At 46.9% G+C, this 16,518-nt stretch overlaps 1 protein-coding gene across 4 annotated transcripts in view; it reads left to right on the forward strand.

Annotated features, from left to right (window-relative positions):
* The window catches only part of LOC143480108 (G patch domain-containing protein 2-like), a 52,052-nt gene that overhangs the window by 22,911 nt on the left and 12,623 nt on the right, over positions 1 to 16,518 (forward strand). Inside the window, exons 10-11 of one of the 4 annotated variants that reach the window (XR_013121781.1) lie at positions 1,670 to 2,202; positions 3,292 to 4,690. Coding sequence is in view for 2 of the 4 variants with exons in the window: in XM_076977594.1 (XP_076833709.1) it covers positions 1,670 to 1,842 (173 nt within the window). In the remaining 2 variants the exon portion in view is untranslated. Of the gene's footprint in view, positions 1 to 1,669; positions 4,691 to 16,518 lie in introns of those variants that run through there. The other 3 variants (XM_076977594.1, XR_013121782.1, XM_076977593.1) reach the window with 3 other exon arrangements.

Consider the following 16,518-nt stretch of genomic DNA (forward strand, 5'->3'; position numbering starts at 1 on the left):
ATTATTATATATATATATTATAACCTATTTATATATATATAAATAGGTTATAATGTAACAGAATTGGTAAAAAGCTGGGGGTGGGGGTTGAATTTCTCGCAAGGCACTGTTTGTCTCCCTCTATTGATAGTAGCTTCTGGTTGATTATATGATCTTTTTCCAGGAGCTTAAAACAGGCGTGCAACTGTTACGCCACCTCAGGTTTATGATTGTTTAGTTATTTAAAACATCTGTTTTCCGAACATTTCTATTGAAGTGGCTGGGGCTACGGTGAACAATATCAAGTGGTTTTCCATTTGCCGAGCCTGTCCCCCCCCTCCTCCCTTTCAAGTGGACGCTGCTTCACCATATACAGTAGGCTGCACAAAGCGCTAATCATTAAACAGCCATTCAGACCTATTCATTTAAGTGCATGAATCAGAAGCCTCATTACTGTCAATGTGTAATTAGCTGATTAATAAACAGGGGAAGGGCAGGACAGCAAGATGTGCTTGTGAAATGTTTTATTTCTCTGAGCATGTGAGCGCAAGGGGCCATTAACACACTCACATCCTCATGCACATATGAAACTGTTATGTTAGACAGCCCAGCACTCTGCTGATGGGTGGAGGCTTCTCTGGAGATGGATGTCATCATCAGGTTGGTGTTTGTCATTGCCAAAGCGCAGAAGAAAAGTCATGGTATTAAAGAACTTATGTGGAAGACCTGTTGCTTCTGTTCTATATATATAGACATTTCTATACCCAGAGACAATATCCCCACATAAAGGATCCAACAGATTGGACTGGAATAGATTTTCATTAGCAGAGTTGAAGAGTTTTCTTCAATATTTGAAGGTCAGCCATTTCTTATGGTCATGTGATTAGTAATTTTCTTTCTGAATGTGTAAACCCAAACCTATGTGTTTAACCTCTGATGGCTGTGTTTGGTGTTGCTTGGATTAAGCATGGCTTACGGTTAGCCATCACTCCCTCCAGAAATATTAATCAATGATCCTGCCTTCCGTCTGCCGCTGGATCAGGGTGGAGGGGGAAGTCATCTGGAAAGAGCACACGCTGATGTAATGGGAAGTAGCAGCAGCACATGGCAGTGACGGCTGTACTGCCTAACCCTGGGAGACAGCCCAGAGCCACAGTGTCAGTTTTAGTTCCCGCTTTAGTCTTATTACGCAGGACCTCATCTCAAAATGGCCGTGTACGCCGAACAAACTTCGGAAAGCAAACAACAAAGACACTACGCTCTAAGTGATGCTTCAGATGGGGACTGGGTGGGGCTGCTGGGGGACTGGGCGGGGCTTATGACACTGGGCGGGGCTGCTGGGGGACTGGGCGGGTTTTATGACACTGGGCGGGGCTGCTGGTGACTGGGCGGGGCTGGTGGCGACTGGGCAGGGTGTCCATTGTTCATGTTAAGTGAATGTTTTTTAATTGTTAAAATATAGTATCAGTTTCCTGAGCCCATTTTCAGGAAATCGTAACCTTTTCTTAAACTTTATCACCAATACCAACTGACTTACCATGGTAATCTACTTCCGTATCTAATCCCTATTTCTGTCTTGATAGGAACAAATTAGGAACAAATAGTAAGAAAAGATATATAAAACTCTGAAGAGTGAGCAGTTCCCCCTGGAGGCCCCGAGACGTCACTGAAATATCGTCTCTTTTCACAGCCTGCCCGCCCTTTCGTAAGGAGTTCAGACAAGGAGAATCGGAGCAAAACCGCCCAAGGGCCTCGCCTGCTGGAGGAGACGCCGCGGTCGCCCCGTCCTCCGCCACCCAGACGCGCGGCAGCGCCGTGCCCGGCCCTTCGCACGGCGGTCACGGGGAGCACGAGGACGCCTGATGGACCCACATGCCTCGGCCGTCCCTCTCCCCGGGCGCGGGTACACGCCACAGGACGCTTACGAGTAGAACACGGCGGACGTGGTCTCAGTCGGGGGTGCGAAAGGCACGTGGGAAAGGTCTCGGTGACGTGCGCCTCCGCCGTGTGTTGCCGTCGCAGATTAGGCCTTTCCGTCCAAGCTACCGCTGTACAGACAAAATGCTAATGCAATCAAGCCTGTTAATCACCTCTGGCCATTTTCCCGAGGAGGAGGGCCTGGGTAAGAGCTGCTGTGTTTTGAGCCTCACAAAACCCAGGATGTCTGTTTTTACCCTCCGTCAGCCCAGCTACAGTCCCGTCCTCCAACCATATCCATTTAAGGTAATGCTGCCTTTGTTACCATGACAACAGACGCAAGCTTTAGCTTTGTTTTTCAGCACATGCACCTGTGAGTGAAATTAGTGCCTGTAGTAGTTCATCTTGTGTCATCTCTGCTACCTCAAGCTAGTAGTTGGTGCAGAGTGAGTGTGGAAGGCGTGGTTCGGATGCGCAGACCCCCCTCTCCCTGTTAGCCTGGGCGCTAAGCGCTAGTGCGCTCCAAAGGCAGCTCATTACCACAGCAGAGGGAGTGTGTGTGTCTGGAACCCCCCCCCACCCCCCCCCCCCCCCCCCCCCCCAACACACACACACACACACCCCTGCACGCACCACATTCAAATGCATATGAGGGGTTGGATCGGGTCAGCTCTTCTTCAAACCTGCCTCATTGTGAAATCTGTGTGTATTGGTCAGTGTGATGTAATCATAAAAATTAAATGGTGAAACATGACCAGATGATGGGTGAGTCTTAATGTAGTCTTCTCATGCTGTGCGATGATTTGAGTTAGCCTGAGTTTGTGTATTTGTTCTGGGAGCGTGGAGTAGTGGTTGAGATTGTACCTTTCCAAGCTTCAGCCTTTGGTGAGGTGAGTCGCTCTGGAACCCTAAGTGCGTTAGCAGGACATTAATGCAGCAGGTGGTAGTGTTTTAACAGACCACTACACTTGAGTCTGGTCGCTCAGACAGCGGCCGCGTTTGGCTCGTGCTGACATTTATAAATGGAGCAGTGGAGACCCGCAGACAGCTGTGGGAAGCGACGAGTCTGTCTTGGTTCCAGGCTGGTATATTTTCTTATCGCGTGTTGTCAATCGTCAAAGCGATTGCCTCACCCGCCTCGGGCCGTAATTAGTTGTTACCATGACAACGTCACTTCACCAGCCCCTCCCCCCCTTAAGCCCGCGTGCCCCGAAATGAGTTTGGGCGTCGGGGCAGGAAGTGCGAGAGGGGGACGGCGCGTGCACCCAGTCAATCACCTCCGCTACAGTTAAGGAATCCAGTGGGTTGATGCTGCTCATATTTCATCTGGGGTAAAGATTACCTGTCAGCCCCAGAGGAGATGCATTGATCTGTTTTCCTTTTTTTTTCTGCTAGCAATCACCTGACAGGCGGTGTGGAGTGCAGGAGTGAGCGATGCCTGCCTGCTCCCCACTGTGGTGCTCTGGGGGGCTCCAGTGACCACTCCTGCTGGAAGATAACACCGCCGTGAACCCCCGTGCACGAACCCCCCGCGCATCCGATGGGGACAGACGCTCCAGTCCGATCGGTAGCGGCGCCGTTCGGTCTGGACCCAGCCACACACTCACATAAGATGCAGGTTAAATGGACCATTAGTGGGCAATGAGTTTAGGGTGTAGGAATTTTTTGTGTGCGGTTGTTTTAGTTGTGCGTCGGAGTCTGGTTTCAAGGAGCTCATCGCGGGAGCTGAATGGAAGAAACGACTTGGTTGAGGGGAGGTTTAAAATGACACAGGTGTGTTAGAGATCCTTATCAGTTCTCGTCCCTACATGGCAGTGTACATGCAGGTTCAGCCATCAGACTGTGACGAAATGTCAGACGTAAGACAAGACTGACTTCCTCTTTGGGATTCTTCTACTGAAATAGGCACTGACAACATAATGCATTAAAAAACAAACACAGAAAACAAAACTCACTGGTGCATGGTATGTAAGACATTTGTGAGTGTTTCGCATTGGCCTGATGTCATTATTGCCTTTTCTAAACGTTGGGGCAATAATCTTGTGAATAACTACGAGGATGAGGTTGGTTAAATTGCACTTGCTTGATGTCTAATACGCTACATGCAGTAATAGTTCTAAGTATTATTTCAGATACCTCTTTGGAGTTTTGTCCTCAGTATCAACCAACTCTGTACCATCTCCTGCACATTAAACGATTTAGGAGTATTTGATGGAGGGTATCGTATAGACAAGAGACAGCTACCATACGTTGGACATTTATTATGCAATTGACTCTGAATATAATCTAATAATTTAAGAATTCATTTCATGTCTTGAGTGCAGAATTGTGCGGTTCACTGACTGAAGCAAGTCAGTTTAAACTGGGGCAGCTATTTCTTAGAGTACTGAATATGGTGCGATGGTATCACGTTAGCATGTCATAACATGTCAGTACAGTGTATGCATATTACTAGATGTTAAAGCATGCATTTAAACTTCACAGTTCTTGTTATATTTATATCAGTGAGAATTTGTCGGTATATTCAGAACATTTTGTAGTATTATGCTTGAAATAAATTCTAAGTGAAACCTGCACCTTAATATTATATTACAAAAATGACATATTTAGAACATTATGTCTCACCAGCCAGTACTATACTGTTGTCCTATAGTACAACATCTGGAGCATGTCCTGCTAGCCAGTAGTCCGAGTGTTGAAGGCTTTCATTTTATGTGTAAGCCACCCCTTGTATGTTTCCCCCCATTTTTGGCAAATGAAAGGACTGTAATGAGAAATAAAATCATTATCACAATGACTAGTAGATTTATTTTTGTTTTACATACACAGAGATTTGCCAATAATGTAACAGACAAATTGATACTCTGAACTGTTACACCAGTGCATCTGTACTGTTAAACCAGTGCCTCTGTAAACCAGTGCCTACAATACAATACAATATGTGACATTGAGTAAAACTCAGAGTTCATCAGTGCAGTAGTAGCTTTCATTAGTATTAACCTTCTGTTAATAGCCAAGTGTTTCCTTACTCCCTTATACTGCTTTTCCAGATCACTCAAGGATTGTATAATAACATCAACCATTAGGTGTTCCCATTTATCTCCCAGCCTGGTGAACTATTGCATTTTGCTTCTGTTCCATTTAGCAGGTGCTTTTATCCAGAGCGACATACAAAAATGCTTAGCTGTCTTCTCTGAAATGTCTCCTCCCTTAGTAAAAGTGAAAAGTGTCCCGTTAGTAAACGGGACGTTCATGGCCCCTTTCGCTTCACAACTGGGCAAATTTCTGCTCGCCCCTGGTCACCGTCCACGGATCGCGTCTCCAGAGGTCCACGTCTCAGGAGGTCCACGTCTCAGGAGGACCGCCTCCTGCCCTGCTCCTGCTCTCTCCCTTCCTTATTTTTTCTCCTCCAGAAGATTGATGGAGAGATGGGAGATGTGGATCAATGCTTTCCTGCAGTGGTGGCGTGTGAGCTTGGTCATGTTGAAGAGTGGCTGATGTGCAGGTGTGGCTTTCTGCTGCCGCCCAACACACAGACGAGGCCATGACAGAGCGGCCTGCAGACTGACTAATCTGGATCTCTCCCCCTCTCCCTCCCTCTTTTCCTCTCTCTCTCCCTCCATCTTTCTCTTAACTCTTCAGTCCAGCTCACTCCTGTGTTTTCTCTCTGCCGGTCAGGGTGGCCTCGGTCTGGTCAGCAGGGGGTGGTGGTGTTGAGTGGTAAACAGGGCTGTTTGCATATGCTGAGGTTAGTTAGCATCTTCAAAACCAGCCCAGCACTAGTTAATTCCTGACAAATTGCTTCAGAATGCATAGTTAGTAATTTTTTTTATAAAGCAATTTTCTAGAGCCAGTCTAAAAGTGCTTTACAAAAATGACGGTAGAAGAATAAAATACAATAGCATTTTAGATTCAACAGAATATTCACATGTTAATGTAGAAAATGTTAATGTACACACAGACATAAAATACATATAGATTAAGAACTATTAAACGCAAAATAAAAAATGTGTTTTTAAAACCATAAACAGAGTCAGTGTGTGATATCACTGGGGAAATAATTCCACAATTCCTCAGTATGGAATAGTGCGATTGGAAATACTGTACATATTCAATCTAGAGCCCTGTAGCCTTCAGATTAAGAGTTTTGTGAATTGTCTCATCTCATTTTGGTTCCTTGGTAGCACTGATGATCTAGTGTTGCTCTGTAGTTTCACTTTTCTACCTCCTTTCTTCCTTGGGTCCTCTCTCTCTCTCTCTCTCTCTCTTGTTCGCTTGCTTGCTCGCTCGCTCGCTCGCTCTCTCTCTCTCTCTGTCACATGCTCATGTGTTTGGCCCTTGTTTGCTTCTCGCCACCTCACCCCTCACAAACTGCGTATCCTCTTACCACAGCTCTCTTTCTCTCTCTCTTTCCCTATCTCCCCCCTCTCTCTCTCTTTCTCTCTCTCTCTCTCTCTCTCTCTCTCTCTCTCTCTTTCTCTCTCCCTGCAGCATCACTTCCATTCCTTTTCATTCTTTCTGGCATTCTAATCAGACCACTGCGAGGTTGAGCGCGTGAAGTACGCAGGAAGTCGCCTTTCCTGACAGCCAATAAAAACGCAATAATCTCCCCGATTCAAGTGGCCTCGTTTTAAAGAACACTAACTAGTGCTATCACTCAGTCCCCCTTCCTTGTTCTGTCATTTCCATCTCTCTTCCCTTCTACCTTTAATGCCTTTTTTTATTTTATATATCGTCCATGAAAAATGAGAGACTCCTGTCTTGGCATGTAGATATTTTGTTGCTGATGATGCGAGACGAATTTCCATCACAGCTTTGTTTCCAGCGGGGAAGCGGATAATCCTTCAGAGCGCGGGGAGGCCGAGCGGCACGTCCATCAATCTGCTGCACTTATGGCTGCTGGATGGGGCTGCTGCCCAAGCAGAACCCTCCCCGCCCCGAGACACACACACACACACACACACACACACACGCACCTCCACATCCAGACATGCACACGCACACACACATACACACACACACACACACACACACACACACACACACACACACACACACACACACATGCACCTCCACATCCAGACATGCACACGCACACACACATACACACACACACACACACACACACACACACACACACATGCACCTCCACATCCAGACACGCACACACACACACACACACACACGCACCTCCACATCCAGACATGCACACGCACACACACATACACACACACACACACACACACACACACACACACACACATGCACCTCCACATCCAGACACGCACACACACACACGCACACACAAACACACACACACACACTCACGTGCACGCACACACACATGCACATACACACACGTACCTACACACCCATACACGCATGCACGCACGCACACATGAACGCATGACTGCGGGATAGTTCACAGATAGGAGAATACAGGGTGCTGTGGTCCATAAATAAAAATTTCTTCTTACTTCTAAGGCCTTCTATTTTAAAGGCCTTAGTACTACAAAACACCCCCCTCTCTCTGTCTCCTTTCTCATTCTGTTTCTCTTACATGTTCATACATATAAGCATTCACTCAGTGTGCATATCACAGACAAAACATCATTTTAAATGCTGTGCTCAGGTCATAATTAATTGAGATGCTTGGCTGTCTGCATCATTGTCCTCCCCACACAGGACAACAGGTTCCTACTGAATTTCCACAATCTTGGCTATCAATTTTAGGCTGTCAAAAACATGGAATATTGAAGCTCCTAGGAGTTTAGACCTGCATCTGGTATGACCTCATCAAAGCTGAATAATTCAAGGAATGTCTATCTTTGGCAGTGTCAGCGGATCCGTTTCCGTGGTCATCGTGGTCCAGGGAAGCATGCGGCTCCACCGGGATCGTGTTCAGGCATGGGGCACAGGGTGGGGGAGGGTGTGGAGGTACCAGTGGTCTCAGCCCCTCCCACTCCTCCTCATCTCCATCGGCCCCTCCCACTCCTCCTCACCTCCCTCCTACTCATCCTCATCTCTCTCGGCCCCTCCCACTCCTCCTCACCTCCCTTTGCCCCTCCTACTCATCCTCACCTCCCTTGGCCCCTCCTCCTCCTCACCTCCCTCAGCCCCTCCCACTCCTCCTCACCTCCCTCACCCCCTCCTACTCATCCTCATCTCTCTCGGCGCCTCCCATTCCTCCTCATGTCCCTTGGCCCCTCCTACTCATCCTCACGTCCCTTGGCCCCTCCTACTCATCCTCACGTCCCTTGACCCCTCCTCCTCCTCCTCACGTCCCTTGGCCCCTCCTACTCCTCCTCACCTCCCTTGGCCCCTCCTCCTCCTCACCTCCCTGCAGCACCACTCCCCTGTGCCTACACGCCGAGGGCGCCTGATTGACAATAATGGGTAGTGGCAGGATCAATGAGAAACAAGTGAGAGGGAACGTGTGTGTGTGCATGTGTGTGTGCGTGCATGTGTGTGTGTGTGTGTGCGTGTACTGCTCTCCCCTTCTTAACAGTGACTGAGGGCTTGCACTGCCCGTGCGTGAGGACTGGGGGCTGCGCTGCTGTCTGGGGAGTGCAGGAGTCCTGGGAGAGCCAGAGCACAGTCTCCCCAGCAGATTTAACTATGATGTGTACCAGGACGGGCCTGTGCTCTGTAAAACGGGCCTGTGTTCTCTAAAACGGGCCTGTGTTCTCTTAAACGGGCCTGTGCTCTCTACAACGGGCCTGTGTTCTCTAAAACGGGCCTGTGCTCTCTACAACGGGCCTGTGCTCTCTACAACGGGCCTGTGCTCTCTACAACGGGCCTGTGTTCTCTTAAACGGGCCTGTGTTCTCTAAAACGGGCCTGTGTTCTCTTAAACGGGCCTGTGTTCTCTACAACGGGCCTGTGTTCTCTAAAACGGGCCTGTGTTCTCTTAAACGGGCCTGTGCTCTCTACAACAGGAAGGGCGGCTTGATTGTTATTGCTCAAATCCATCCAAAATGCAAATTGCAATTTTGGTCTGAATTTTCATTTCATTTAATTTCTGAGGGTCTCTCAGTCACATGTGGAATGTAGTATATCAGATGTTTTTAGTGTTTCTGGTGTTATTCTGTGATGGTTCTGAGGAGAACCCATCTTCCTCTGGGTGCTCATTTCCACTGATTAGTTTGAAATGAAGTATTTCTTGTACTTTTCATAGTGAGATGTGTTAGATCTAGACAGAATGTTGTCTCCTCCATGTCTGACTGTATGTGGGTGGGTACTTTTGATGGTAAACTAGAGTGTGGAGAATCAGTTCCTGTATGTGAGCGAGAACGTGGAGTGTGTGTGAGTATCGGTGAGAGGCCGTGTAAGGTGTCACAAGGGCAGTCCACTCTCTAATTGATCGGTGTGAGATGCACATGAAGAAGACGTTAAGGTGAAATGAAGTCATAACAGTGAATGGAGACATTTATTAGGTCAGATGCAGGACCCTCCGAAACGTTGAGATTGTTTATTGATTTTTCTGTTTTGGCTGGCTGCTCCTGGACCGTGCCGGTGTTGCCCCTTGGACCCGGCCACAGCGTGTGCTCCTGAACAGCGTCTCCGCACCAAAGCAGTAATTGTGACATACAAAAAATTTACAAATTGTCCTTATTGGTCTTATCAAATGCTTTTTGCAAGTTAACAGGCATTTTCACATGCAGTGATGAGAACTACACCGTGTATGCGTGGTGCACGAACCACTGCAATCTATACAATAGATGCAATATAATGCAATTTTTGCATTATTTTTGCCTCTCTGACTGTATGCCCAGTGACGTTATCCTCCAGCCTGAGCTCATTTTAAGTGCCCTAGCAGATTTGTTAAACCTCAGTTCAGCTGTCCTGTGATGTCAGTGCTACACCAGGCTGCCCACTGAAGAAATGAGAATATCGACATTGTAGCATACAAAGAAAAAAAGGACTTAATTCCAAATTTAAACCTTGAACATTTGAAAATGATTTAATTAATCAGTGTATTGCATTTCCTACTACTTGTTAATAAAATATATATTTATTTAATCAGATGTTATAGCCACTGTGAATTTCCTTGGCAATAAGACTATGGCTAGAAGTTTTAAAACAAAGGCCAATGGCATTTTAGAAATGAAATCCGTCACCTTTGTTCTCCCCCATATCATCACACACACACACACACACACACACACACACACACACACACACACACACACACACACACACACACACACACACACAGTGATATGAATCTGAATCTGCTTTATTAGACAGTGCAGTGAGCTGAAACTGACTGTATTGTCCACAGATGGACTGGAGTCCACAGCACTCAAGACCCCGTATGGCCCTGCTGACAATACAATCAATAACCACACTCTCATTACATGACCTCTCTCTCTCCCTCTCTCTTTCGTTCTTCCCTCTCATGTACCTCCCTTATTTCTCTTCAACAATTCTCCTTCTCCTTCCTTCACATCTTTTTTGTCTCATCTCCTATCCCATTCTCTTTTCTTCTCTTCTCCTCACTTCTCTTTTCTCTTCCAGCCATCAGGAACTGTTGGCTCCTCCGTCTCAGTAAGTAATGGGCTACTTCTTCGGCAGGTTGGGTAGTGGCGGACAAGACCGCGTTTCCAACATGGACCCTGGGGCCTATAAATGCTAATGTCCTCCACTTGCCTTCCTCATAAAGGCCAATAAAAGAGAGCCATAAATCCAGCCAATTAGCAGTGTCCATCAGGGCTGTTAATTGGAGAGTGGAGACTCGTTGGCAGGTGACCTTGCATGTCAGAGGTGATACTAATGTCTGATGGAGATTTGTGAGTGGTCAGGGCAGAGCTGTTCACACTACCTGTGCTGTGCAGTCCATTCAGAACACACAAAGTGGGGACAAGACATTGAAAGCAGATTTTTAGTGTCAAAAACATAAAATGTTTAGTGGGTGAAGGTTTTAATGTCTTATCTCTTTGGCCTACTGCCCCAGAGCTCAGGAAGGATAGCAGGGCTCTTGAGCAGGTGCTTGAACTGTGATAATCTCTGATCTTTCAGCAGCTCAAACTTCTCTGTTCAAACAGGACATGAAGCTTTCATCCCTGCCGTCCACTTGCGGTCGGCACGCCTTTTCAATCGTTCAGGTTCAGAGGGGTAAAAAAAAAGAGTGTTTGAAACAGGAAGACAGTAAAGAGACAGGAAAGAGAGAAGAGTCTCCTGTGATGAAGGTCCTGCCTCCACCCATCACTTCCGCTCATCACCAGCACTCTCTCTCCAGCGCTCTCTCTCTCCAGCTCTCTCTCTCCAGCACTCTCTCTCTAGCACTCTCTCTCTCCAGCTCTCTCCAGCGCTCTCTTTCTCCAGCTCTCTCCAGCGCTCTCTCTCTCCAGCTCTCTCCAGTGCTCTCTCTCTCTCTCCAGCTCTCTCTCTCCAGCGCTCTCTCTCCAGCGCTCTCTCTCTCCAGCGCTCTCTCTCCAGCGCTCTCTCTCTCCAGCGCTCTCTCTCTCCAGCTCTCTCCAGCGCTCTCTCTCCAGCTCTCTCTCTCCAGTGCTCTCTCTCTCCAGCGATCACTCTCTCCAGCTCTGTCTCTCTCTCCAGCGATCACTCTCTCCAGCACTCTCTCTCTCTCCAGCGCTCTCTATCCAGTGCTCTCTCTCTCTCTCTCTCTCTCTCTCTCTCTCTCTCTCTCTCTCTCTCTCTCTCTCTCTCTCTCTCTCCAGCGATCTCTCTTCACGTGGATTAGCGAGGCTGGGCTATGTGAGGGCCAAGGGAGGGCCGGGCTGCCCACCACACAGAGAGGATGCCAACATCCGCTTCCTCTCTCCCGCCCAGAGATCACTCAGTCATCAGCCTTTGAAGTGTAGATAAGCGAGTCGGAGGATGAACCCAGAGACGGTCCTTTGTGTCCGAGCGAGTACGCCATGGCTGACACAGTGGATAGATGCGCCTTTATGCCTCGTAATCAATAGGTGCTGACCATAACGATCATTCTGTTGTGATATTCAGTTCTGGTCACAATTACATAGCTGCACCTATAAAGAGGGTTTGTGGGTAATAAGGCTGGATCGCAGCTTTGGGCCAACATCACCTCCTCATAACTGACTTCCTGTCATACTTAATCCTGTTCTGATTGGCTCTGAGCGATCTGCCCTCCCCTGCTGTTCTTTTATGAATGCAAAAAAAAAAAAAGATGAGAGGATGGCGAGCGAGTGAGGAAGTTAATTCGCAATAAACGTCGGTACAGAGTGGCTTTTGTTTCCATCGTGGCACGTGGTGCAGTATACCTGCCAGGTGTTGTGGGCTGTGACCCGCACCCCTCTGCTCTGGGCCAGGCGGGAGGTGATGAAAGACCCCGGGCTGCCCCATCAAAAGCCCCATTCAGATGGGGCCACGGGCAGCACAGAGGGGGACAGTGTCAGCCGTGGAAACGTGACACCCCCTGACAGCGGCACTGAGGCGCTCCGCTCCAGACCTGCTGACAGCATGCTCGGAACAGACTTGAGCAGGCCCCAGGCACCAGGGCCTAGAGCGTGGGGCCAGCAGCCATAGGGCCAGCAGCCGTGGGGCCAGCAGTCATGGGGCCAGGTTGAGGAATAGTGCAGGGGCCATCAGGGGCTTCGGGGCATTAGTGCAGCAAAGATTGTGCTGGGGACAGTAGCTCAGGGCTGCACATAAAGCCATGTTTGATGTCCAGCTGTGATAATTGTAATAGAAAGATACAGACAGACAAAGAGAGAGAGAGAGAGAGAGAGAGAGAGAGAGAGAGAGAGAGAGGGAGAGATGTATGAGAGACTGAGATGAGATGTAAGATGGCAGAGGGCATGAACTAGGTGGATCAGTTACCTGCAGGGCCAGGTGTGGCTGATGATGTCCTGGGGCTTCACTAAGGGTCTCAGCAAGTTTATTTAGGAATGTTGTTCTTGAGATCTTTGAGTAAGTTTGTCAGTGTGATCTGAGATCTTGTGTACAGTAAACATAGTAGATCTGTTTAGGTCAGTTGGGTTTAGATCAATTTAATACAGTACATGTGAGAATACCCTCTCTTGCCCTCTCTTGCCCTCTCTTGGGGTACTAACTGGAATATCAGGAACAAAATGTATAAATGCAAAATATCATGCTGCCATTTTGCCATTCAAATTGTCTGAAATACTTTTCCCAATCAAAAGTAAATGCTAACTCAAATGCTAAGCAAAAAACTAAAATGCTAAAAACAAACAAACTCCTGTTAATCTAATAATTCTTGTATTTATAATCAGAAAAATATGCAAGGCATTAGAGCTGGATATCTCCTAGTCCAATGGGAGGAACCAACACCAAAGGCTCAGATCTTGTGGGACCTCCAGATCCAAAAAGATACAAAAACAAAGGTAGTGTTGAACCAACCAGACATCACAATAGTGGACTACATGCAGAAAACAGAAGTGGTAATAGATGGCAGTCCTAAATGATGGAAACACCCAAAGAAGAAAAATACTAGACACTGGAAGAAGAAATCGAGAGAATGTGCAATGTTGACGCCAAGGTTGTTCCAGTGGTGACAGACACACTTGGGGCTGGAGGAGTGGCTCCCACAGATCCCAGGAACGACTAATCAATCTCAGAGACGAGTCCTGGGAACAGTAGAAATACTACGCTGCACCCTCAACCTCCCTGGCTTCTGGTAGAAAAAATATATGATTACCCACTACAAGGGGAAGACAGGAAATTATTATATAAGCTTTTGACACACTAGAAATTGTTCATCCACAAGTTTGGATTCCAGTCATTCATTAGGAGACAAAGATCTTATCTTGGAAGCCATGTATAAAAATAAGACCCAAAGACTCACGGAGGAGAGCAGCTGTCTGCTTCTCCACCTGCACCTCTGCACCAGGGCAAGGTGCGTCATAAATTCTGCTGCGTGCCTTAAAACAGTTCTGGAATGTTCCATCCTTCAGCTGTCATGTCTCATGGGGGCGACCGAGTCGGCCCCCGTGCTGCAGTATGGGCTGTCCCACAGGGGCCATGGGGCTTTGATCAGTGCTGCCCCCTGCCTTGAGGATTCTCCACTTAATCCTTTCCAACACGCATGAGCCATCCCGTGGTTCTGAGCCATGCCACCTGGCTGTGCATATACAAATCACCCAGCCTTGTTAGCATAGTTTAGTGAAGATGTCAGCTTTATGAGGGCTGGGCCCTCATGTACTGGTGGCGTGTGTGTGTGTGCCTCTGTGTGTGTGCACTTGCAGAAGGGCATGACCCATGTTTGGGGGTGCTGAGGCATGTGTGGAGGTGCTGAGGTGTGTGTGGGGGAGTTGAGGTGTGTGTATGGGTGCTCAGATGTGTGTGAGGGTCCTGAGGCGTGTATGTGGATGCTTAGGTGTGTGTGGCCGTGTTGAGGTGTGTGTGTGGGAGCTGAAGTGTGAGGGGGGGGGGGTGCAGAGGCGTGGCTGTTGTGGCTGGTTAATGCTCACACTCCTCTGATACACACTGTAAATTTGGGGCGGTCACACAGGCCTGATGGAATGACAGCCTGAGCCTAGAAATAAGCTCTGTGCTTTAGTGATTTAATAAGAAGGGGAGGCCATTATATATGCAGACAGAATGAATTCAGGATTGGGTCCTGCCCTAAACTGGAGCGTTCATTTGACTGAGAGCACGCATACCTCACGTCTGTATACTCCTAAAAATGAAATGTTTCACTTTCCATGGGAGTTCCACCTTTTATTCAGATTTAAAATTTGCATGCCCAAAGGCACACACAAGGACCTCATTGGCTGGCACCGCACCAAGCCCACGTAGGCGGGCACATAATGGCCATCATATTGGCTTCTGCCTGCGTCTTGTTGTGATCATTAGCTCGTTAATCTAATTTCCCTTTCTGCTGATTGAAAGCCGTGCGTTGCTCTTACTTTATAACGCAGATAAATCTGCGACCCGTCGTCCGAGAAAACGTAATCTGTCACGCGTCAGCCACGCGCCCGCATACCTGATGGTGGCTAATGATGATGTGGAAGGGCACTAGTGACCCCCCCACCCCCCACCCCAGCCTTTGTTTGCCTTTACTAACACCTGATGCCCAATTCATTAATCGCTCACAATTAGCTGAGCGCCGGCGTGCCAGTTGAGCTTCTTAAAGAGAATTATGGGCCATTAAAAAGCAGGGAGGGACTCTATTAGGACTGACCTTTTCCTTTACATTACTGATATTTGAGATTTCATTCAGAATTCAATGAAAACTTAATTTTTATTCTTATAGCAGGGGCCTTTTTAGTTGCTGCATTAATATGGAGCGCTCCCCTGCCTGGAGGTCATTAATTATGATCTTTATAAATTAAAATAAGATGATGTCAGTGCTTGATTCGTCGTTTCTCTCCCTCTCAAAGGTTGGTGGATGGTCACATGTACGCAGCATCATGCAGGGAACATACACTGGTTAGAGAGGCTCTCGTGTGCTTTACTCATCATCAAAGTAATCAACTGGAAAATTTCTTTGCAGTGAAAGTTTTCAGAGCCAACGTAGATATACTGCATTTAGAGTAAATTAACTCCTTTAAAAGGCGATTGATCCGAAAACCTAGAGAATTTGTAGGTGTGGAAAACTGTCCTTCTGTAATATTTTCCAAAAGGGGGTCCATATCTGTGTCTTACTGCAAGATTTTGCACAAATGTTCCACAGAGAGTAATAGCACTAAGCTACATACACTCAGTACACTAAACAAAAGCTTACTCTTACAAGCAACCTCTCTCATTCTCACTCTCTTTCTCACTCTTTCACTCTTCCTCACACATACACACACATACATACACACACACACACCAGAAGCCTGACTTGCATGCATTTATTTATTCGTTATATTTCCTAATTCAGTTTGACGAATGAGTGACAGGTTGACACCTCATTCGGCAAGATTAATAGAACGACACAATATTTACGTCGCCGAGACAGCCAATTATCCCACCATCTATCACCAAGATTATCTTTCTGATTGAAAACTACTCGTCCATGTAATCGGAATTATTTGGAATTAGAAGGGAATTTATGGCTTCTTGTGTCACTTTTCCTGGCCGGTGGTAAATTAGAAATATTAGATACATAAAGAGAGAGCAGGAAAGGAAGTATATAACACACACCAATATGAAAGTCTTTTGGTTTTAGTTCATTTTGGGCTGGTTAAACTACGTCCTGAGGTAAAACATAATGGGTAAGTTTCAACAAACCACATTCTAAATTAGTTTTTAATAAGCTGACTCAAACAAACATTGTGATGCTGGACTGAGGGTGCATGACAGTACACAGTACTGCCCGTGTGTGGAAGGAGTGAGCAGAAACTCTTTAGCAGTCTTTCGACATAATTATAAAACACTGGGATTTATTGGGTCTGGGAGTAGATGTATTTGTCAGACTCATTATCCGTGCTCATGACTTCAAAATATAGCTATAGATCTTCTTATGCAATATATTGACTATTAATCATAAACTGTGTAAGAATAATATGAATATGCCATAAAAAATATGCATATTTTAAAATGAGCTGTCTAATGAAATCTTACTTATTGTGATGTATTTGTATTTTTTTCACTGATGTTTTTTCAAATGTTGGGTGCCCAGCGCTTTGTTTTGTGGAATTGTGTTGTAAAACGCTATGGCTTTTAGGGAGCAGGGCAGTTCATCGAGTTA

Source organism: Brachyhypopomus gauderio, chromosome 17, assembly GCF_052324685.1.
Source record: "Brachyhypopomus gauderio isolate BG-103 chromosome 17, BGAUD_0.2, whole genome shotgun sequence".
Taxonomy (NCBI): domain Eukaryota; kingdom Metazoa; phylum Chordata; class Actinopteri; order Gymnotiformes; family Hypopomidae; genus Brachyhypopomus; species Brachyhypopomus gauderio.